At 35.3% G+C, this 23858-nt stretch overlaps 1 protein-coding gene across 3 annotated transcripts in view; it reads left to right on the top strand.

Moving 5' to 3' along the window:
* Positions 1 to 15461: 15461 nt before the first annotated feature.
* igf2bp2b (insulin-like growth factor 2 mRNA binding protein 2b) overlaps positions 15462 to 23858 on the top strand; it is a 30870-nt gene continuing 22473 nt past the window's right edge. The window contains exons 1-2 of one of the 3 annotated variants that reach the window (XM_042716373.1): positions 15535 to 15746; positions 16313 to 16355. Coding sequence is in view for 2 of the 3 variants with exons in the window: in XM_042716371.1 (XP_042572305.1) it covers positions 15490 to 15746 (257 nt within the window). In the remaining variant the exon portion in view is untranslated. Of the gene's footprint in view, positions 15747 to 16312; positions 16356 to 23858 lie in introns of all 3 variants that reach the window. The other 2 variants (XM_042716371.1, XM_042716372.1) reach the window with 2 other exon arrangements.

Genomic DNA, 23858 nt, shown 5'->3' with positions numbered 1-23858 from the left:
ACCACAAAAGACTGCTTTGTAAGTAATCTTCCTGATGTATCCCAATTCCTTAGCATATCCAAAACCTTAGAACAACTTGATGATGTAACAGAAACTATGGAATCTCTATTTTCTAGCATTTTAAATACAGTTGTTCCTTTATGCTATTAAGGAAGGTTAAGGAAAACAGTCTGATTCCATGGTATAATGAGCACACTCGCACCCTAAAGAGAGCAGCCCAGAAAATGGATCGCAGCTGGAGGAAAACAAAACTAGAGATATTTCGTATTGCTTGGCGGGAAACTAACCTATCCTACAGAAAAGCATTAAAAACTGCTAGATCTGATTACTTTTCATCTCTTTTAGAAGAAAACAAACATAACCCCAGGTATTTATTCAATACAGTAGCTAAATTAATGAAAAAATAAAGCATCAACAAGTGTTGAGATTTCCCAACATTACAGCAGTAATGACTTTATGAACTACTTTACTTCTAAGATCGATACTATTAGAAATAAAATTGTAACCATGCAGCCGTCAGCTACAGTATTGCATCAGACAATGCACTATAGATCCCCTGAGGAACAGTTCCACTCATTCTCTACTATAGGAGAAGAAGAATTGTATAAACTTGTTAAATCATCTAAACCAACAACATGCATGTTAGACCCTATTCCATCTATGCTAAATTCTGAAAAAAACAGAGGTGGTAATTATAGGACCTAAAAACTCTGCATGTAATAACCTAGAATGCTGTCTAAGACTTGATGGCTGCACTGTCAATTCTTCGTCACAAGTTAGGAACCTAGGTGTGCTATTTGATAGCAATCTTTCCTTAGAAAGCCACGTTTCTAGCAATTGTAAAACTAAATTTTTCCATCTCAAAAATATATTTAATTTACGGCCTATGCTCTCAATGTCAAATGCAGAAATGTTAATCCATGCGTTTATGACCTCAAGGTTAGATTATTGTAATGCTTTATTGGGTGGTTGTTCTGCATGCTTAATAAACAAACTCCAGCTAGTCCAAAATGCAGCAGCTAGAGTTCTTACTAGAACCAATAATATGACCATATTTTCCTGGTTCTGTCAACATTGCATTGGCTCCCTATCAAACAATGTATAGATTTTAAAATCTTGTTTATTACTTATAAAGCCCTGAATGGTTTAGCACCTCAGTATTTGAACGAGCTCTTGTTACATTATAGTCCTCCACGTCCGCTGCGTTTTCAAAACTCTGTCAATTTGATAATACCTAGAATATCAAAATCAACTGCGGGCGGCAGATCCTTTTCCTTTTTAGCGCCCAAACTCTGGAATAACCTACCTAATATTGTTCAGGAGGCAGACACACTCTTGCAGTTTAAATCTAGTCACCCGGATCCAGTACATATCCAGCCCAGATGGTGGATCAGCACCTGAAAATGACCTCTACAGCCATAAAAGACAGCGGAGACCAGGACAACTAGATGAGCCGCAGAGACAGATCCCCTGTAAAGACCTTGTCTCAGACGACCACCGGGACAAGACCACAGGAAACAGATGATTCTTCTACACAATCTGACTTTGCTGCAGCCTGGAATTGAACTGCTGGTTTCGTCTGACCAGAAGAGAACTGGCCCCCCAACTGAGCCTGTTTCTCCCATGGTTTTTTTATCCATTCTGTCACAGACGGAGTTTTGGTTCCTTGCCGCTGTCGACTCTGGCTTGCTTAGTTGGGGACACTTAATTTACAGTGATATTGTTGACTTGATTGCAAATGATTGCAAATGATTGCACAGATACTATTTAAACTGAACTGAGATGAATGACGATGAACTGCCTTTAACTGTCATTTTGCATTAATTTTAATTTTGATTATTTTAATCTTCAAAAAATATGAATAATGGGAATATTAATTGTATTCATAAAAATATATTAATTAGAGTAATTTTAAGTCATTCTGCAGCCCCTTGAAAGTTTGTTAGGGCCTCATAGTGGCTCCCAGTTCCCTGGCTGAGAACCTCTGCTTGAGAATATCTCAGCAGTGTGATGTAGCAGTGTGTTATTGTCAGAATCAAAATCTTTTTTTAGTCGCCAGTACTTGTTATTCAGTGTTGGCAAGTGACTGAGTAAGTAAGTAGAGATGCTACTATCTCAACCACATGTTTTAGAGGTCTGACTTTTATTGCTGAACTTTTAGCTCACAAATTGGTGTCAGACTCACAAAAATAATGATTTACTGATTTGATTTCCTGTGCTATGTCCTGTGTTTTCGGCTGATGTATAAGTGTTATAATTTATCTTATAGGTGTTTTTCTTGTATTTTATATAAGCCTACCTGTTCAGATATTATACAGTCACCTTAGTTGTGATCTGCTAAGTTATTGTGCAATTACATTATTGGTATAATTTATATATATATATTCTAAATGGGTTGGAAGAAGTTTCCATTTTTAAGGTTTTAAAGTATTTTCTTGATAGGCTATGTTCAAATAGTATTTGATCACAAGCCATGCTTTTGTGGGGAAAACAGTGATTGAGGTCTGCTTACATTTCCAGACATGAGGTATAGACATCAAAACTGCAATGATTCAGCTAGCTCCATTTCTGTATTTCCGTCACTCTGGTTGGACAAGATGTTCCGTGATATGTCTTGTTTTTTGTCTTTTTTTTTTTTTTCAATGTTTCTGAACAAGAGGAAGTTAATGGTTTCCTGTGAGCAAACACAGACAGCCACATGGTTTCATCACGGATACCTGATAAAAGCACAAATCATTTTGTCCTTGATAAAAATGTAACTGAAAATGAGAAAAGCTGTTATTTTCTGGAAATGATATGGATAATTAGCATAGAACATTCTTGTTTTCTCTCATGTTTTAAGTCCTATGTGTAGCTATGAATTAGGCCTAGAGTATGTTAGCGTTGTAGCTGATAAACCTGTAGTAGGATTATGAATATAAAGTAGGGATAATGCTTGCCGGTTGTTCATTTTTTCTTTTATTGGCGTTTTTGAATAAATTTAGAAATTTAGAAAAAAAGCTACCTCTACTGGACTACAGTAAGATGAGATATAGAAACACACAATAAGATAAACTGTCTTTAAAGTTAAATAAAGTAGAAATTACATTACGCTTTGCTTCTTTATTGTATTGTATCTGATTATATGAACTGGCTTCTCAAATGTGGAAAAAAATGTAGAGTGGGACTTTTTTTAATTGCTGCTATGTGTAATAATGTAAAAATGTAAAAATAATGATGTGCACATTTATAATAAAATGTATGATCATTGATGAGTGTTCCATAAAAATGTATGATTATTGATCAGTGTTCCATAAAAATAGGAATTGTCAGTTTTTATTCCATGGTGACTTTAAAAAGAATTCCTGTCATTAATTCAGCAGACAGGTCTCTTGAATTGGAACAGATTCTTCCCGACTCTAAGGCACAGAGGACAGAACCGGCACCATGAGGGTCCCCAGCCGCAACAGCCCCCCTATATACCCCCGCCGGCATCTAATAATGACATTAACATTGCAACAAACTTCTTGCTTCAGCATTAAGATTAAAATAAATCGAAGATGACTGGGAGGACAAAGAGAATGAATTTTTTAACTTCTGTAAGATCACTGAGTTGAAAGTAATTAAGAACACAACACTGGTGTCATAACTACACCTGCTGGAAGAAGTTAAGAGCACTGATACACAACTCACAGGAGCTGATGATGTCACTTCCTTTCTGACTAGACAGTGTGGCGCTCCTGCTGCTGTCTTGCAGTGCTACAAGGAGTTCACATGCAATTGCAACCCTCTCTGGTCCACAGGACAGAGCCAACATGGTGGACAGTTATACATTGTGTCTCAGGGCTTGTGCCATTTGGCATCGTCCTTGAACCTACATCATCTTATAATTAAGAATTCTATAATATATTGATAAATTATTAAACCATGTGTTGTTTTGGTACTAGTAAACTGAATAGAAGTCTTAATGGAATACTGTAGCTCATCCAAAAACGTACGAATTGTTCTCATGTTGTTCCTAAGCTACGTGGTTTTTCAGTCTTCCATGGAACACAAATGCGGATGTTTAACAGAATGCCCTGGCTGATCTTTTCCATATGATAAAGCTAGAGAGTGACTTGTGGCTGGCAAGCTCTGTTTTCTGTGGTTGCACATATTTCTGCTTAACAGTTCAAATTACTATAGCTTGTCAGGTTCTTGAATCTCATAAAACAGGATATGAGATCTGTGGCAGAGGCCAAAATTGAACTTTGGTTTGGTCCTCATGCAAAAGCTTTCATATGACTTCAGAAGACTCTCTTTTGATGCTTTCTTTTGTGTCAAAGCATGAAATATCCTATTCTGTCAAAGCCTCAGATTGTTTTTATTATTATTATTATTTTAAATGAACCAGAAATACACATTTTGTTATTGTTATTGTGACTTTGCTGTCTGAAAAGTCTAAAAAAGTGGTACATTTATAGTGGTATGTTGAAAAGGAAACAAGTGGAACTTTCATGCCATAGTAATCCAGTTGGAAATATTTGTGTTATTTTATGATGCTTACTGTAGAAACTTTTTCTGCACAATGAAAATGGATAATATTTAGAGCATCTTTGTGTTTATCGGAGAGTGGGACAAAACCTTTTTAACAGCATGATTTATCCGTGGTACAAAAAGATAAGATGAAATATTGTTTAAACTCTTGTGGGATAACTAATTTTAGAATCTGTTTAAAATATGCTGATCCTATGTTCTGACATAGCATCACATGAAAAACTAAGTTTATGTACATTGTGTATTACATTTTGAGGTAAAGATGATGAAGAAGATCAGGCCAAGCAGCCCAGGTGTCTGAAACATTAACCTTTTATGTTAAGTCTTCATGCACTTCCTGAATATTGGGCAGGGTCCCAAGTTAAAGGTGAATGCTAAGCTTAAGGCACAGCTGTGCCTTTGTCTCTATGATGATGTGAAGGTATGGGCAATACTGTCAGGCTGATTGGATAAGCACCTATGCATTTGAATGACACTGTTATGCTGATGAGATCAGGGCTGGGGAAACTCCGGTAACGGGCTGATTCCTGTACTGCATTTGCATCCTTTGTTTAGATTGTCTTCACCTCTATGTATCCCTTCCCCATGAAATGTATATAAACTACAATGTATCACTGCCTTAATTAAACTTTTGATGACTGCAGCGCGTTCTCAATAAAGAGGCCTGCTGAAGATACCCAAGAGTTTCCTGGTCTTCGCTTCGGAGTTTCATTAAAATAATATCTCTAAAGAAAATAGCCACTTAAATATAAATTATAAAATTATTATGATGTTATGCTAATAAAATTTTGTTCATGTGAATGTTCTCGTTTATTATGCAAAAATATGTTTGATTTTGTGTCTAATCAAGTTGTTTTTAAGTATATATATATATATATATATACATATATATATATATATATATATATATATATATATATATATATATATATATATATATATATATATATATATATATATATATATATATATATATATATATATATATATATATATTAGTAATGTTCTGACTGCCAGAAAAGCACTGGTCCACCCAAACGCTAAGCACTCCTGCCACTCTTAAGGTTCTGTGTTGAACACTCATTGTGGTCAAACAGTAGGTCTACACTGGGCGAGTAAATTCTTTAAAATAATCTTTTAATAATAACAGTAATAATCATCATTTTTGGTTGTTATTTTCTCTTCATCTTGGTGAAAAATGCATTTCACCAGTATTACAGATTGAGATGGAGTCTGAAATTCAACATTCAACTCATTCTGTAAACCACCAGACTAGATTTGAACAGTAACTCAACCCGGTAGAGAAGTCTGGAGTGTGTGGTTAGGTTATGTATATAAAGCTCACCCCATTTTTTCAACACATTAGATGTTAGACATCAGAATTACAATGTACAGTGACCTTGAACACACATCTATACCTTTACTAAAATCTACCTCTTTTAAAACGTTGTGCTGTCTATTCATGTCACAAAAATTTAAACATGCTGTAGCTACAGTACTCTTAAATAATGGTCCAACTTCAACAGTAAAAGCAATTAAACATTGATAATGTCATGTTACTCTGCATCTTTGTTATTTGTGCACACTGCAGAAAAAATAAGCCTCTTTGAAACTTATAACCATTTCAAGCAATAGATGGCAGTGTTTCACTTACACTGTACAGCACACAGCCAAAGACAGAATACTACTAAGAAAATGATTCAACTTTTAACCGTTTGATTAAAAGAGCCACATATAAAGTTTTTGTTTTTATTTTATTTTTAATTGTGTGCTATTTAGTATGATTGAGCTATATAAATCAGAACTAAGAAACTGAAGAAATTAGAAAATAATATTAATGAAAAACAGAAGTGTACATGTGGATAAATGGCACTGTAAAACAAGGTATGAATGTTTCAACAAAAATAAATAAATACATGGTGCAGCTTTAATTTTACCTGTATATTTCTTATGACAATACTTTGCAAAGCAACAATTTGCCTTACAAAACCCCCAATCAAAAAGGCAACAGAAAAACATACTTAAAAAAAACTGAACTCCTTTTTTTCCTACAATAGCTTTATTCTTTTGAACTAAAGCTATAGCAATGCTACTAAAGTTTAGTGTTGTACTTTGGGCGAGTGATATCTGATAAATTGTAGTGCGCAGGTTGTTTACTTACTCTGGTGAAGTAGTCATAACAGACAGTAAAGCTTTTGATTACAGGTCTGTCAGTCCTGACCTTTAAGGACATTCATGGATTCAGTGGTCAGAACTGAAGGGTTAATGTCACGATGTGTTTTCGTTCCATTTACACATGGACCTTTACTATTCCTGTGTATGTACAGTCATGGCCAAAAGTTTTGGCAGTGACATACATTTTTTGTTTTGCTAAGTTTGCTGCTTAAGCTGTTGTGGTGTTCATTCACATTGTTTCTAGATTATTGTGTAGAGTGATCAGATTCATTTTAAATAACTGCTAAAAGCTTCATTGGCCAAAAAAACAACAACAAACAAATTTCACAGTTTTTTGATCCTGACACAAAATGACCAGCTAACATTAACTGACTAATCATATCAGCAGCAAAAGGACTTATTTAACTTTTAACAACGACAAACCTTGGTTCAGTGCAAAACTCAAACAGCTTCGCCAGGCCAAAGAGGACACCTACAGGAGTGGGGACAAAGACTTGTACAAACAGGCCAAATACACACTGAATAGGGAGATAAGAGTGGCAAAGTTAAACTACTCTGAAAAGCTAAAAAAAAACGGCTTTCAAATAATGACTCTACATCAGTGTGTAATGGCCTGAAAGCCTCACCAGCTACAAGACCCCATCCCCCAGCACTGAGGCCAGTCAACAACTGGCTGAAGACCTGAACAAGTTCTACTGTAGGCTTGAAAAACAAAAGCTTGGTCTGACACCCCACACCCACTCCGACCATCTCACAGCAAAAGGAAAGCCAAAGGCCCAGATGGTGTCTCTCCAGCCAGCCTCAAAGCCTGTGCTGTCCAGCTATCATCCACTTCACATTGATCTTCAACAGATCCTTGGAGCTGTGTGAAGTCCCCTCCTGCTTCAAATGCTCCACCATCATCCCTGTACCCAAGAAACCAAAAATCACAGGACTTAATGACTACAGACCTGTTGCTTTAACATCTGTGGCCATGAAGTCATTTGAGAGACTGGTGCTGGCCTACTTGAAGGATATTACTGGACCCCCTACAGTTTGCTTACAGAGCAAACAGGTCTGTGGATGATGCAGTCAATATGGGATTGCACTACGTCCTGCAACATCTGGACAAACCAGGGACTTATGCAAGGATCTTGTTTGTGGACTTCAGCTCCGCTTTCAACACCATCATCCTGGACAGCCTTCAGAATAAACTCACACAGGTCTCTGTACCCACCTCCATCTGTCAGTGGATCTCCAGCTTCCTGACAGACAGGCAGCAGCTAGTGAAGCTGGGAAAACCTCACATCCAACACCCGCACCATCAGCACTGGAACTACTCAGGGCTGCGTTCTCTCCACACTGCTCTTCTCCCTCTACACAAACGACTGCACCTCTAAAGATCCCTCTGTCAAGCTCCGGAAGTTTGCAGATGACACCACAGTCATCGGCCTCATTCAGGACGGAGACGAGTCTGCTTACAGGCAAGAGGTTGAGCAGCTGGCTGTCTGGTGCAGTCACAACAACCTGGAGCTGAACACACTCAAAACTGTGGAGATGCAGGGGAGTCATTCAAGTTCCTGGGCACAACCATCTCTCAGGACCTGGAGTGGGACACTCAGATTGACTCCATTGTGAAAAAGGCCCAGCAGAGGTTGTACTTCCTTCGTCAGTTGAAAAAGTTCAACCTGCCACAGGCGCAGATGACACAGTTTTACTCCGCTATTATTGAGTCGGTACTGTGTTCTTCTATAACTGTCTGGTTTGGGTCAGCCAGCAAATCAGATTTAAGAAGAATGCAACGGACTGTTAGGACAGCAGAAAGGATCATTGGTGTGCACCTGCCCAGTCTTCAGGACTTGTACAACTCCAGAGTGAAGAAACGTGCAGGTAACATCATCAAAGACCCCTCTCACCCCGGACACAATCTGTTTGCACTTCTCTCCTCAGGCAGATGCTACAGATCTCTGTGCACTAGAACATCTAGGCATAAAAACAGTTTTTTCCCCCCATGCCTTCTCCAGCTTAAACAGCTAACATATGAATCATTACCTGTATTCTGTAATTATTTTCCGTAAATCATTCTACATCTTTAATTACTGCCTTTCTCAAGTATTATGTAAATACATATGCATATCTCTTTATTTATACAGTCTTACTAATTTTTTTTTTTTATTGTATTTTTTTCTTCTATTTTTTCTGTTCTCATGTCAGATGTGTATGTATGCATGCATGTACAGGTCTTTCTCAAAAAATTAGCATTTTGTGAAAAAGTTCATTATTTTCCATAATGTAATGATAAAAATTAAACTTTCATATATTTTAGATTCATTGCACACCAACTGAAATATTTCAGGTCTTTTATTGTTTTAATACTGATGATTTTTGCATACAGCTCATGAAAACCCAAAATTCCTATCTCAAAAAATTAGCATATCATGAAAAGTTTCTCTAAACGAGCTATTAACCTAATCATCTAAATCAACTAATTAACTCTAAACACCTGCAAAAGATTCCTGAGGCTTTTTAAAAACCCCCAGCCTGGTTTCATTACTCAAAACCGCAATCATGGGTAAGACTGCCGACCTGACTGCTGTCCAGAAGGCCATCGTTGACACCCTCAAGCGAGAGGGTAAGACACAGAAAGAAATTTCTGAACGAATAGGCTGTTCCCAGAGTGCTGTATCAAGGCACCTCAGTGGGAAGTCTGTGGGAAGGAAAAAGTGTGGCAAAAAAACGCTGCACAACGAGAGGAGGTGACCGGACCCTGAGGAAGATTGTGGAGAAGGACCGATTCCAGACCTTGGGGACCTGCGGAAGCAGTGGACTGAGTCTGGAGTAGAAACATCCAGCGCCACCGTGCACAGGCGTGTGCAGGAAATGGGCTACAGAGAAGCAGCACTGGACTGTTGCTCAGTGGTCCAAAGTACTTTTTTTCGGATGAAAGCAAATTTTTGCATGTTATTTGGAAATCAAGGTGCCAGAGTCTGGAGGAAGACTGGGGAGAAGGAAATGCCAAAATGCCTGAAGTCCAGTGTCAAGTACCCACAGTCAGTGATGGTCTGCGGGTGCCATGTCAGCTGCTGGTGTTGGTCCACTGTGTTTTTTATCAAGGGCAGGGTCAATGCAGCTAGCTATCAGGAGATTTTGGAGCACTTCATGCTTCCATCTGCTGAAAAGCTTTATGGAGATGAAGATTTTGTTTTTCAGCACGACCTGGCACCTGCTCACAGTGCCAAAACCACTGGTAAATGGTTTACTGACCATGGTATTACTGTGCTCAATTATCCTGCCAACTCTCCTGACCTGAACCCCATAGAGAATCTGTGGGATATTGTGAAGAGAAAGTTGAGAGACGCAAGACCCAACACTCTGGATGAGCTTAAGGCTGCTATCGAAGCATCCTGGGCCTCCATAACACCTCAGCAGTGCCACAGGCTGATTGCCTCCATGCCACGCCGCATTGAAGCAGTCATTTCTGCAAAAGGATTCCCGACCAAGTATTGAGTGCATAACTGAATCATAATTATTTGAAGGTTGACTTTTTTTGTATTAAAAACACTTTTCTTTTATTGGTCGGATGAAATATGCTAATTTTTTTTGAGATAGGAATTTTGGGTTTTCATGAGCTGTATGCCAAAATCATCAGTATTAAAACAATAAAAGACCTGAAATATTTCAGCTGGTGTGCAATGAATCTAAAATATATGAAAGTTAAATTTTTATCATTACATTATGGAAAATAATGAACTTTTTCACAATATGCTATTTTTTTGAGAAGGACCTGTATGTACCAGGAGCACCTTAAAAAAAAAAACGCAAAAAAATCCTCGTGTGTTTGCGCACACCTGGCATATAAAGCTAATTCTGATTCTGATTCAGAAAGTGTGAATGAGTACTATCCAGGCGAAATCACTATCATACTAACTAGATTGTAAGAGCAGACTGATTGCTATAAAAGGAGGGAAGAAGCGCTTCCAATCATTATGTTCTTGCTAACAATGGTTACCTTTAAAGAAACACGTGCAACCATCATCACTTTGCATCAAAATAGCCTCACATGCAATGAAATTGCTACAAAAAACATTGCACCTGAAAGAACCATTTACCGGATCATCAAGAACTTCAATGAGAGAGGTTCAACTACAGTGAAGAAGTCTTCAGGAGATCCCAGAGTGTCAGCAAGCACCAGGACCATCAGCTACGGAATCGTGTCACCACCAGTGCAGAGCTTGCTCAGGAATGGCAGCAGGTTGGTGTGAGAGCATCTGCACACACAGTGAGGCCAAGACTTTTAGACAACGGCCTGGTTTCAAGAAGAGCAGCAAACAAGCCACTTCTCTCCAAGAAAAACGTCAAGGACAGACTGAAATTCTGTAGAACGTACAAGGATGAACAGCAGAAGACTGGTGCAAAGTTATTTTCTCTGATGAAGCTGCCTTCCGACTGTTTGGGACATCTGGAAAATCGATTGTTTGGAGAACAAAAGGTGAATGCTACCATGAGTCCTGTGATGTGCCAACAGTGAAGCATCCTGAGACCATCCATGTGTGGGGTTGCCTTTCAACCAAGGGAGAGGGGTCTCTCATAATTCTTCCCAAAAACACTGCCATGAATAAAGAATGGTATCAAAACGTCCTGCAAGAGCGACTTCTTCCAACAGTCCATGAGCAATTTGGTGATGATCACTGCATTTTCCAGCATGATGGAGCACCATGTCACAAAGCAAGAGAAGTGATAAAGAAGTGGCTCAAAGATCATTACATTGAAATTTTGTATCTGTGGCCGGGCAACTCCCCACAAATCCCATAGTGAACCTGTGGTCAGTCCTCAAGAGGTGAGTGGACAAGCAGAAGCCCACAAATTGTGATCAACTCTGAGAACTAATAAGGCAAGAATGGATCGCCATCAGTCAGGATTTAGCCCAGAAGCTAATATCCAGCATGCCAGAGCAAACTGCAGAGGTTATGAAGAACAAGGGTCAACACTGTAAATATTGACTCATTATATATATATTTTTTTTTTGCCAATAAAAGCCTTTTAAACTTATGATATGCTTAACATTGTTTTTCAGTATACCATAGAAACGTGGAAAAATAATCTACAAATACTGAAGCAGCAAACTTTGCAAAACACAAAATTCATGTCACTGCCAAAACTTTTGGCCAGGACTGTACTTGGCCAAAGATCAACATAAGAGGTGGGAATTGTAAATGGTCTTTGCTTAAATGCGGAAAGACATTTACCCATGTTTGTTTTTTGTTTTACATAATATTGCACAAAAAACTGAAAAAGTGTTCCTGTCAGATTACCTGACTTCCACGTGACTGAATGTTTTCACCAGTCTGTTACTAGGCCATCACATTGAGGTAATACGTTCATCTTCAATAAATGATTTCCTCCACAAGCACTTTGGTGCAGCTTACATTAAGTATTAAACGAAGTCATACGTCGTGGAACCAGCCAGTTTAACACTGATGATACATTTTCTTTAGGCGTGAACTGTTCATGAAGTTGAAGGATTGGCACCACCTGGTGGCCTTATAGAATCCCTTCACTATCGGAAACTTTCAGATGTCGCATAACCCCACATCCTCCTACTCTTGTCAACCACCAGGACTCCTGTCAGGAGGCAATATGTTTGTCAGAGATCAGGCTTGTGGATAACAAAGTTCAGTTGTTGAGGTTTAAGGAACCACCTGTTCACCCTTTTATTAAGTTTGGAAGTGCATATGCTGCATCCCGGATAACCTGCTCTACTAACCTGCCTACTATTAGCCTATAATTCTACAAGCATGCACTCTTTTTGAGAAGAAAAAGTTTATACTTTCGAGTGTGTAGCAGAAGAAATAAGCATTTAGACACACTACCATGTCATAAAGCTGTTGCAGAGATATGTGCATTTTGCCAGTGTAAACTGACACAAATTTATTTTAATATTAACATTTTAACATTTTATTTTATGAAATTTATCCTAACAATTCTTTCTATTGTATTGGAGAGAAAACATGTAATATGTTGCCAGTCGTTAGTGCTATGCTCATGTTTTTTGAATGATATATTCACAATGATATAATAATGGCCAAATATCTGTTTTGGTATTGTGTTATTCATATCTTTATGAAAGTTTACACAGATAACAATAAATAAATAAATAAATAAATAAATAAAAAAATCAGCTTAGATATTCATACACTTTTCAGGGATTCTCTAACCAACCATCCATCTTACAAACATCCACCTTTCTTGTAGTTCTTTTTATTCATGTTTGTAGTTCTGAACTTCAGTCCACAAAATTAGATAATTTCTTAGAAATACTAGACCCTCTGGAGACTTTTGGCATACTCTTTTCAACATACTATGCTTTGGGACATGCTATGTAAAATAATATGCACATTGGGACACAGGAATTGTTCAAACCAGTTGCAACTTTCTTCATAACAGGGTTTTTAAAAGACTCTCCGGATATTCATTTTCTATGATTTAGTAATATTAGGCAGTCTTTTCTATTGAGAAAAATGATTGACTGCTCTTTACCAGCATTTGCAATTCGCAAGCATAGTTACTGTACATTGTCCATCAATATATACATACATTATACACACACACACATACATGTATATATATATATATATATATATATATATATATATATACATATATATATATATATATATATATATATATATATATATATATATATATATATTTGTTTGTTTGTGTATGTGTTTATTTGTATGCTAACTTGTGCAGGGGTGTATATCTATATATATATATATATGTATATATATATTTATGTGTAAATAAAGTATACTGTTCTGGAAATATTTTATGAAATAAAACTGGACTTTAGTTTCTTTTGTAAATATATCAAGATTATATTGACAGAAACAAAATTTAGTTTAAGCAAAATGGTATTAAAAATTATGATTTCTTATTTATTTTTATATTTATATACTGTATATATAGGCCTACACACACAAACATACTATTTCAGTCATTTTTCTTTCACATTTCACTTTTAATTCAATGTTTTATTTGTTGTTGTTGTCCAACTTGCTGATCTCTTATTTTTAATTTGTTAATAATGTGTAAACATACCTAATACGTTTTAGGTAGACATTTTTCAAACATAAAATGTATACAAATGTATGCACAAACATTCAGTAAAGCAAAAGAGAGAAATACTAATTATTCTGACTGTACAACTATTTCTTAAATATAGACTATACATACGGGAGAAAAACACTAGGGGGCAATAGGTATCGCGAGAACACCAACCGATGTAATGAAATTTTACTTACTATTGTTATGGGATTACAAAACTTTTTGCTGGATACTCTTGCAGATTTATTTAATTCGTAGTTACACACATATATTACAAGAACTTTGTCAGACATAACATGTACTATCAGGCTGAGATTTTAATACAGGCTGATGTGAATATTTTATGAATATTCTTTTCATTAATATTTTATACTTTCAGGAGAGGCTCCAGTCTAGATTAGTAAATTTAAATATTCCTACCTGCACTGTAAAATATTGCCAGAATAGTTCAAGATTTAATAGTCCATCTTACAATACAAAACTGTATTTAGAATTTTATTTTTATTATTTTTTTGTAATTGTTTGGGTAATTCTCTGTCTTAAAACTACAGCAAAATACAGCAGAAAATTATACAAAAGCACTAATACATAATTTGTTACATGAAGGGAATATAAGTGCCAGTTCTTTAATCTGTCACACAAGAGATTAATATAATAAACACGGACAGAACTCCAGAATATTACATTCATGTCCTGTTCCTGTTCACTGTGACTCAACAGTAAACACCTGTAATATAATTGTAATAAAGTGTAAGAACTTTTTGCTTTAAAAGTCACTGTGAGTGTATGAGAGTAGCCACTAATATACTGTAAATTCATATGAATATTTTTTTATGGCATTTCAATGGCTGCTTAACCCATTTTTGGTCAGAGAAATGAACAAAAGCATAGCCGAACTTCAGCACATTTGGCAGCTTCCACACACCAATGCTTCAGGTTTTCCACCTTTCCATTGGGACTTGTACAGTTTGTATTTTTATAGTCATTTTGTTTTTGTTTATTTTGTGTTGTTTAATTTAAGAGTGATCTGATCAAATTAATTTAATTCAAGTTGTTAGTTGTTGATTATGGAGAATGGCATTGTGGTTTTATTCAATGTATTATTGAATAATTAGAAAGAAAGAAAGAAAGAAAGAAGAGTGGAAAAAGAAAGAAAGAAAGAAAGAAAGAAAAAAAGAAAAAAAGATAATAAGAAAACCACGTTATAAATAACTGCCTTAAATTAGCCTACACTGAGTGATCAGCAAACTTAAGTGTACACTTCCATTCAAATATTTGGAATCACTAAAACATTTAATGTTTGGAACAAAATTAATGCTGTCATTTTACACTGTATTTTAACATAACACAGTCACAACATTTAAATTATGTAGCTATTTGTATGCATTAACAAAAAATGGAAGCCATTGTCATTAAGTGCTGATATGATAGGCTACTCAAGAAACTTTTTTATGGCACAGTTGAATAGGCTATTGCTGTTTGACAGCAGATGAAAATATTTTGCTATTGTGTCACAAGGTGGCTTTTTCTTAAATACACATACTAAAAAAAAGAGAAAAGTTTCATTTTAAAAGGTTCAATAAAAAACACTTCTGACTGATTCCATTGCTCTAGCTAAGAGTTTCAGTTTCATCTGTAATATCGTAAAATAGGGGAGGCGCTATGAAGTAAACCACGGTGAAGAAGGACAATAGTTCTGATTGGACAGAGTCCATGAACCATCGGGAAGACAGCCACTCCTCTCCTACCGCGAAACGACGCGAAAATCTTATTTACCACGTGAATATATACGCTAACAAGTTCTTTCCTCGCTTTTCAGTGATCCACATCCACGAGGAATGGGTTTATTTTTTACCATACGATGAAGTTTGGGTATTTCCGCCGGGTGGTGCATTTCACGGATTTCCCGCAGAATTAATTTTCTGTAATATCTTGGTGAATTTATTTGAAAGACTCCACAAGACGAAACGGTATGTTTATGCATTTACCAAGTTGGTGCAACATCTGAGTATGTTTCTACGAGGTGGATTGTGATTAGGGTCAATGGGGTTGAAGAAAAGAGATGATAATATAGTTCGGGGTAAGGGGTGTGTGATTGCATGGATCCTTTCAGTTAACGCAGCCTAAATTTAAGAATACATTCAATTTAATGTCGCATATCAACAGGCTGTCAGTAGTAAGTCACTTAAATAAGCAACCACCGTTTAAAGTCCACTTTAATGTAAAGACGTCCAGATGAGTCAGTTTAAGTGGGAGGGAACAGTTTTGTTTAGGCTGGCACCCTTGTTTATTTTGCGCCTGTTTTCCAAAATTATACAATCGAGTAGCCTATTGGAGATGGTGGCTTTTGTAACATTTGTTTTTATTTTTTTGTGAACAGAAAACGTTCATATATTTTTATCATTTGAACTAGACGTGTATGGAGTATTGCAAACCACGCTGACATTTCGACGTCGGGAAATATATATTTATATGTAGCCTATGTTCCTGGCCTTTTTTCAAGAGTTTTAAGTTATCTGTTCTCCTGATTTCTCAGGGAATTGCACAGGAAGGTGTTCAAGGCTTCTCAGAAACTTAAGGTACATTTTCCTGCTGTCATATTTGACTGAGTGATTGCTTAGCTTGTCGGTCCCACTGTGCTTTTAGAGTAGTTTGAATGATCGTGTGGGCCTCGCACTTGTTTATATCCAAAGTTGTTATTATGTAACGGGAAATGTTGTTTTGCTCAGTCGACCAAACAAGAAAAACATTTTTTTCCCCCATCAATTTAGGTAAAAAATAATAATCGGCCTTAACGAATTAGCATTACAATAGGCGTAACTGTTAGACATAACATACAGGCTAAGCTGTGTGTTCTTTAAATAACACAGGGCTTGAAAAAGGTTGTTAAAATGCCACAGTCAAACTTCCTGTTTAGGTCGAGTGCTTTTGTCCATTGTGTCAGAACACACACACACGCACACGCACGCACGCGAGGGAATCAGGTCTGAACATAATACCACGTTGTGTGGATTATGCTCCTGTAGCATACACTTAGCATAAAGTCACTAAATTTCTGTCAATTTGTATTTACGTGTTTATGTCTGTAACTTTCGTATTGTTGGGATTCGTCAGTTTAGTAGAATATCTGCTACGTTAGCTTTAAACGTTACCTCGCAATATATTTTTAAAGTTGTTTTAATTGTTATTTTAATCATTTGTATTATGATTTGTAATATGTGGAGTATTTTTGTTGATTTATGACTGTCTACTGTTATTATACGAGAACGAGTTTTATGGAAAAATCTGATATATAGACTTGAACTGCTTTGTGTAGGCCTCTGAATACAATACTTTAATACAATACTCTTTTAAAAAGAGTATCACAGTGCATTAAAAAAATGTTGTTTTTTAGTTTACAGCTAATGCAAATCAGATTATATATGTTCAAACACATGCAGAAGTGCTTGAATAGCAATTAGAGGTCACTACATAGTTAGCTACGTAGAGCACAACCACGTGACCAGATTTACTTTCCTCCTATGCAGCCGTCCTCTAGTTTTTAGCATATGTGTTTCTACACAGACAATTTCATTCTTTCTTTTTTTCTTTTCTATTTTTTTTTTTTTTACAGAAAAGCTTTTTAGCAAGGATATAACTTGCAGTTGTTGTCTTAAAGAGCCATTTCTACCCGCTGATAGAAAATAGAAACCCATAAAAATTAGTTTTGTTGTTATAAATGAATGTATATGGGTTGCTTCAGTGATGGTAGATATTTTTTGACTAAATAAAACCAGCTGATATAGATGTTACTATTTGTTTCAGTGTACATATTTATAATTGGTGGGGACAAAATCGCAAATTTAACAATCTTAAAAAAAAAACATATTAATGGACCACTTTGATCAATGAATATTGTGGTAGTTCAGTTTTTAGTGTCAGTCTTAAGTGCAAAACCCAAATAGACAGGCTGATCAAAAGGTTTTTGTAATTAATTATATGTAAGTAAAAAACATCCAGAGAACATTGACAAGTTCTAGATTAAAGCATTCCATCAGTGTGAGAAGGAGATATTTGATTCACATTTTCGTAAGGATTGCTTTCTGCTTATGAAGAACACATCATGTAAGCATTAGATTGTATTAATAGATACCACCATTTGAGGTGGGATGTGGAGCAAATAACATTACCAAAACCCACTATGTAGCAAAGCACACACTGTACACAGTTGAGTAATTTGTATATGCATTGTTATACATAGTGTGCTCCAATTTAGTTACAGTTGCTGTTTTTAAATGAATTTTGAATTAGTTTGTTACTTTTGCTATGTATTAGGCACATTATAAGCTTATTATACCTATACACAAATGGTGCATAACATCTACCACTGTGGTTTGTGGCAAAGGATTGCGATTTCCTAAAAATGCTCAGTGTTTTAAGAATAAAATCTTAAACATCAAACAAACCAAAACTCAAAAAAAGTGATGGCAGTATTTGTTTAATCACTTAGGAGCCACTCAGCTTTTCAAATGATAATTATCACATAATTAATAAACTATATAAAAGTTTTGTTTTTGTTTCTTTTTTGTTTAATTTCAAACATGATCAGGTTTATGTATTTGATAATTATATGTTCTCAAATATTCCAAAAAAATGTACTTTGTTTACGATGTAAGTACTTAAAGAAGATAACTGCTCTGAAATCATGATCGAAATATTACAATTGACCTTAAAGGAAAACACATCAGGTATCAGATTCAGATAGCAAAATAGATTAATACACGGAAAAAATGGTAACCTAAAATTGGTAATATCTGTATTAACTGGTTTTATTCAAGACAAACATAATATTTATCATCACTGAATCAACCTCAATACATTAATTTATACCAACAAAATGAAAATTTTCAGGTTAATTGGGAAACATTTATACAACAACTGTGCTCAGCATTACAAAGAAATTTACAAAACCGGTCCTTGTTTTTGATGTTATATCAGCTGTTGATTTAGAAGTAATTTATTTGTTGTTCATATTGTTATTTGTCTGAATGTTCACATGTAACACAAATACTGTACATTTAAAAAGGCAACGTTTTCTGCACTAAAGGGTGTTTGTGTTTCATAGTGGAGTTATGTTGAATCTTTACGATTAAAATATAGAGAAATGATTTTTGTTTGTAGGGTTATTATGTGTTTACAAATAGAAATTTTGTCAAAATCAAAGACATGAGATTGAATGTCATCAACATTAGACTGAATCGGTCAATATTAAATTAAATTTAGGGAAACAGATAAGGGAACAGAAGGATAAAAGGGAAGAGAACATTAAAATGCAATTTAAATTATAATTTACAACGTCACACAGATATAGTTACCCTCAAAGGTTGATAAAGAAATATGTATTTTAAGCTATTATTTTTATTATTATTGAGAAGCTGTTTATGATTGTTTAAAAAGAATGTTTATTATAGTTCTCAAAATTCTTTGAGGTTCTAGTTCTTTAATTCTTTTAAAATAAGATTTAAATGATGTAATTCAACATATGTGTTTATTTGTGCATCAAATTCTTTTTCTTTTAAATATTAAATCATTTTGATTGTTATTTGGATCAAGTGAAATAAAAACTGTGACCAGTTTGTTTCTAAACTTTTTACAACTGAAATGTAAAATTAAAATCATGTCATTAATTTCATAAAGAATTATAGCTTTTCAGAGTTCCAGAAAAAAATAGGTGTTTCTGAGGAGGTTGTTTTTTTTTATATGCATTTGTGCTCAAGTGCTTTTTTGACATTACTTTTTATTGAAACTGCATAGAGAGATACGGTAGTACAAAGTCAGTGGAAGTGGGCCAAGTAAACCGGCTTTTTTTTTTTTTTTTTTTTTTTTTTGTGTGTAGAGATAGGGTAGTAGATAGTATGTGGAAGTGTGAAAAGGACTTCGGTTCTGTCACCCTGTGTCATCTGATGCACAGGAATCCTGTCACAGAACACATGTTGAATGTACTGTAGGTATCATGATTAGAACAGAAACAGGCCTACAGAGTAAGAAAATGTAAATTTTTTTATAGCATGTTAAAAAAAAAAAAAAAAAAAAAAAATATATATATATATATTATAGCATGTAAAAAAAAAAAAAACACATACTATGTATTTGTTTTTGTTTATGTTTTATTGTATGTTATTGTTTTAGTTTATTTATTATTTTTTTATCATGAAACTGTATGTGGGGATTTAATTGTGGGTTTACAGTCAACATGAAAACTGATTTATGTTCCTTGTCTTATTGTGACATATATGTATTTTCTTATTTATGATTTTTTTGTTTTTTACATGTAATGTCTTGTCTTTTTTCTCTTAATTAGGGCTGGGTAAAAATATAAATTTTCAGAGTAGCTGTGATATTCATGTGAACACTCCTCAGGATTCTCTGAATCCCAAGATTGATCTTTTACTATGACGGCTTTCAACTGCCATGTGAAAAGTGTTCGTGCAGCACTTCCCGTCCTGCAGATTTCACTGCATTCTGCTAAACTGACTCACTCTGCTGCTTAGTTTGAACCTTGCTGTTAAATTGTCAACTGATAGTTTTTGTTATGTACAAACTTTGAAGATTCCCTGTTTTCCACTTGGTTCAATGTGGCGATGCTGAATCTGTATGCTTTTACTTTTATCGTTTCTTTTTTTGTGAATCAAAAATGTGATGAAAGCCTGACGGAAGACGTGAGATGATTTACCAATTTGTACTAGTGTGAAACACTGCACTGTTTAATTTTCAGCATTAGTAGAGAGGGAATTTCCTTTACATTATGTAAGCAAAATGTACATTACTACAGAAATATAACAACCCCCACCCCCCAAAAAAGAACCAAATCTCATAAAGTTTTTGTGAATTTGAATCAAATCTGTATTTATCCCTGCTGCTGATGTCAACTAATAGCAGTTTAGGTGTAGTTTTTGTGAACTTGCATTCAGCTTTGCTCCATTCTGGTACAGTACTCAATTTTCACAATCATGTTAATTAAAATATGAAAGAAAATATAAAAATAAAACTTTTTTGAGCGTCATATTTGATACATAAGGTGTTTATTGCTCATATAGTATGATATTATAAAAACTAAGCAAAAAATATGCAGTTTTGTGCAAATGCTAATATTCATATTGCCAAAAGTAAGATAAAAATTGTGATAGTATGTAATGCAAATCAATGAGATTTATGTAACCATATAACATAAAATGATGTAAATCATATAAATCATCATCAAATATATCAGCTGTCACTCTCTATCTCCCAAAATTATGTCTTAGTAAGATGATTTAAATGTCTTGTTTTATGATCAAAACTGTAGTTTTAAAAACATATAATGCAGTGCAATAAAATGATATTTGGTACTCACATTTAAATATAAAACATGAAAAAAGACGACATATATATATCAGACTACAGAAGACATATAATAGACTGTGTACAACAGGTTTTTCAGGAAAGTGATTTTAGGATGTTTTTTTTTTATGTACTATCCTGTGTAATTTGAAAATTTCGTAATACGAAAGTTAAATGGCAATTAAAGGTAACTTGTTTTTTCACATTGACAGTTGTGACATGCCTGGACAAAGAGTACAGTATCTGATCTGAACTCAGTACACCAGTAGAGGGAGTACAGACGGTATTAAGAGATTACGCAGATTAAACCATTCTCCATTCATCCTTTCTCTGTTTCATTTCTTCTCATTGCCCACATCCATTAACACCTCTCGTGACTGTTTCTGGATATTTTGCATATCAGTGATAGTCCATCAGGTGTTTACAGTATGTTTCTGTATCCATCTGTCTTTCTCTTTAAACACGCACACGCTCACACGCATTGACTTGATAACATTCAATGCTTTTGCCCCATACTATACCTAGGCTGAGGCAATGCTGATGACTTGGGGATGGTGCAGGAGTTGCCATGGTAACCCCATAGCTAGAGAGTGTGGAAGTATAGGCAGGTTGGCTGGGCTTTTGTTATGGATGGAGTGTGTGAGTCTAGAGCAACACAATAGCCCACTGAGACCAGCTCACAAAAGAGGGAATTTACTGGGAAAATTGTGATCTATAAGTACTGTGAGAAAGGTTGGGAAGCAGAAATATTAACGTGCTGTGAAAGCAGAGTGAGAGGAACACTCCCTATTTGCTGATGGGTGTCAGCTGTTCAACAGGTTAGGTAGCATGTTTAAGACACACATAAAAGAGATGAGAATGAATCTATATCCAAAATAACTACTAAAACTACTAATGTAAAATAAATGAAAAAATACAAATCATCCTGTTCAGAAAGTTTACTCTAATGCATTGTGTTCTTTTTGAGTGTCAGTAAATGTTTTAGCCTCAAAGTGTGAAAAGATGGATGTCAAAATAGTATAGTCTCCTTTCTAAAATGGCTCAGATATGCAGAAGATGCTGGAAAACCAAAGAATGTGCAGGACCTGGAGGACTTTTCTGAATACCTGTTAGCAGTTTAACCTTTTATTTAACAAATTTAAACAATACTGTATTGTGGCTCAATATTGTGTCATGAAAGATCACTGTAGCGTCTCTGTTCAAGCGGCATGTGTACTGATCATCTCTTCCACTTTGCTAGTTAAAGCATGAAATAAACATGAATGAACATCAGAAGGTATCTTGTTTCAACCTTGGAAAGCTGGTAATACACAATATTTTTCAAGTTCAAGTCCACCAACGTTAATCTACTCTTTGGTCTGGGATTGTTTGTTGGACAAAAATGGTAGATTCAGCATTGATTAGTCAGATTGGCTGTTAATCAGTTAAATAAAAGAACAACCAAACGTGGATCACTGTTTCCAGCACTGTGCAAGTGTGCATGTGTGAATGTTTAATAGGATGTTCAATAAAATGTGTGTGTGAGTGTGAGAGTTTTTTTTTTTTTTTAATTTAAGCCAAAAAGTCACATATCGCGTGTATTATCTGCACTTGTCATACGAACAACCAGTCAGTATTTACACTGACTGACAAGCCTTAAGTAAACATTACACAATAACCGTTGAGTGACGAAAATGATGACTTGCACGTCATGAAGTAGTCAAGAACGGCAATCAACATTAAATTTTAGCTCTTCAAGGCATTGCAGCTTGAACACTCAGGTGACCAGTTGCCCTGTGACAAGAATACTGAGTAACAAGGATCACTGTGTTGCTAGTATTTCAGAGTTGACATTAGAAAGGTAGAAGCTATGCTTCAGTTATATTTACCACTACCAGAAGTGATAACGGTGATATCAGTGCTGGATAACTTTGCTTCGCTGTGTGGAAGAGTATTTATTTTATTTACTTTTTTATAGTGGATTTAAAGTTTCCTGCTATTATAGTTCACCTCATTCCAAACCTGTATAAGTTTCTTTCTTATGTTGAAGACAAAAGAAGATATTTTAAAGAATACTGACAGGTTTGGAACAACATGAGGGTGAGTAAATGATGACAGAATTGTAATTTTTGAGGCGAACTATTCCTTTATTGTCATATTACAGCTACTGTGCATGAAGTGTAAGCATTATAGCTGTATTACTTTTTGTGGTTGTCCTGCAATTACTGTTAAGAAATCAGGCTGCACAGATTTTTTTAATCTGCACAGATTTAAAAAAAAAAAAAAAAATTATTGCATGCAGGACATTATTCTTTCTTGAACTGAAGGTGCAGTACAGTGGCACTGCACTACTGCTGAAGAGCACTGCAGAAAACAGTTTCCGTATACAAGTACTTTAGCCTTCTGTTTTTCATTGACTGAAGAATTTTAGCGTTTCTTCTAGTATTTCTAACAGTTTTTTAGTATTTTCTTAACAAGAACCAGTTCACCATTCCCAGCTGCCTCATCTCTGCATTGTGGTTTTGTAAATTGAGTCAGTCTTACCAAATGTATTTGCGTGCATGTGCATTTGTATGCTATTCTGGAATGCAAAGTGTCTGCCTGTAACTTGTTCTGTTGCAGTATGAGACTGTGACGCAATCATATTAGAAGAGTCACTCATTTCACTCTGGCACTCTGAATCTACAGTGGCATGACAAAAGAAATTATATTTAGATTTTTTGGTTTTGTTTTTGAATCTGATA

Source organism: Cyprinus carpio, chromosome B1 (assembly GCF_018340385.1).
Source record: "Cyprinus carpio isolate SPL01 chromosome B1, ASM1834038v1, whole genome shotgun sequence".
NCBI lineage: Eukaryota > Metazoa > Chordata > Actinopteri > Cypriniformes > Cyprinidae > Cyprinus > Cyprinus carpio.
This window is presented reverse-complemented; position numbering and strand designations above follow the sequence as displayed.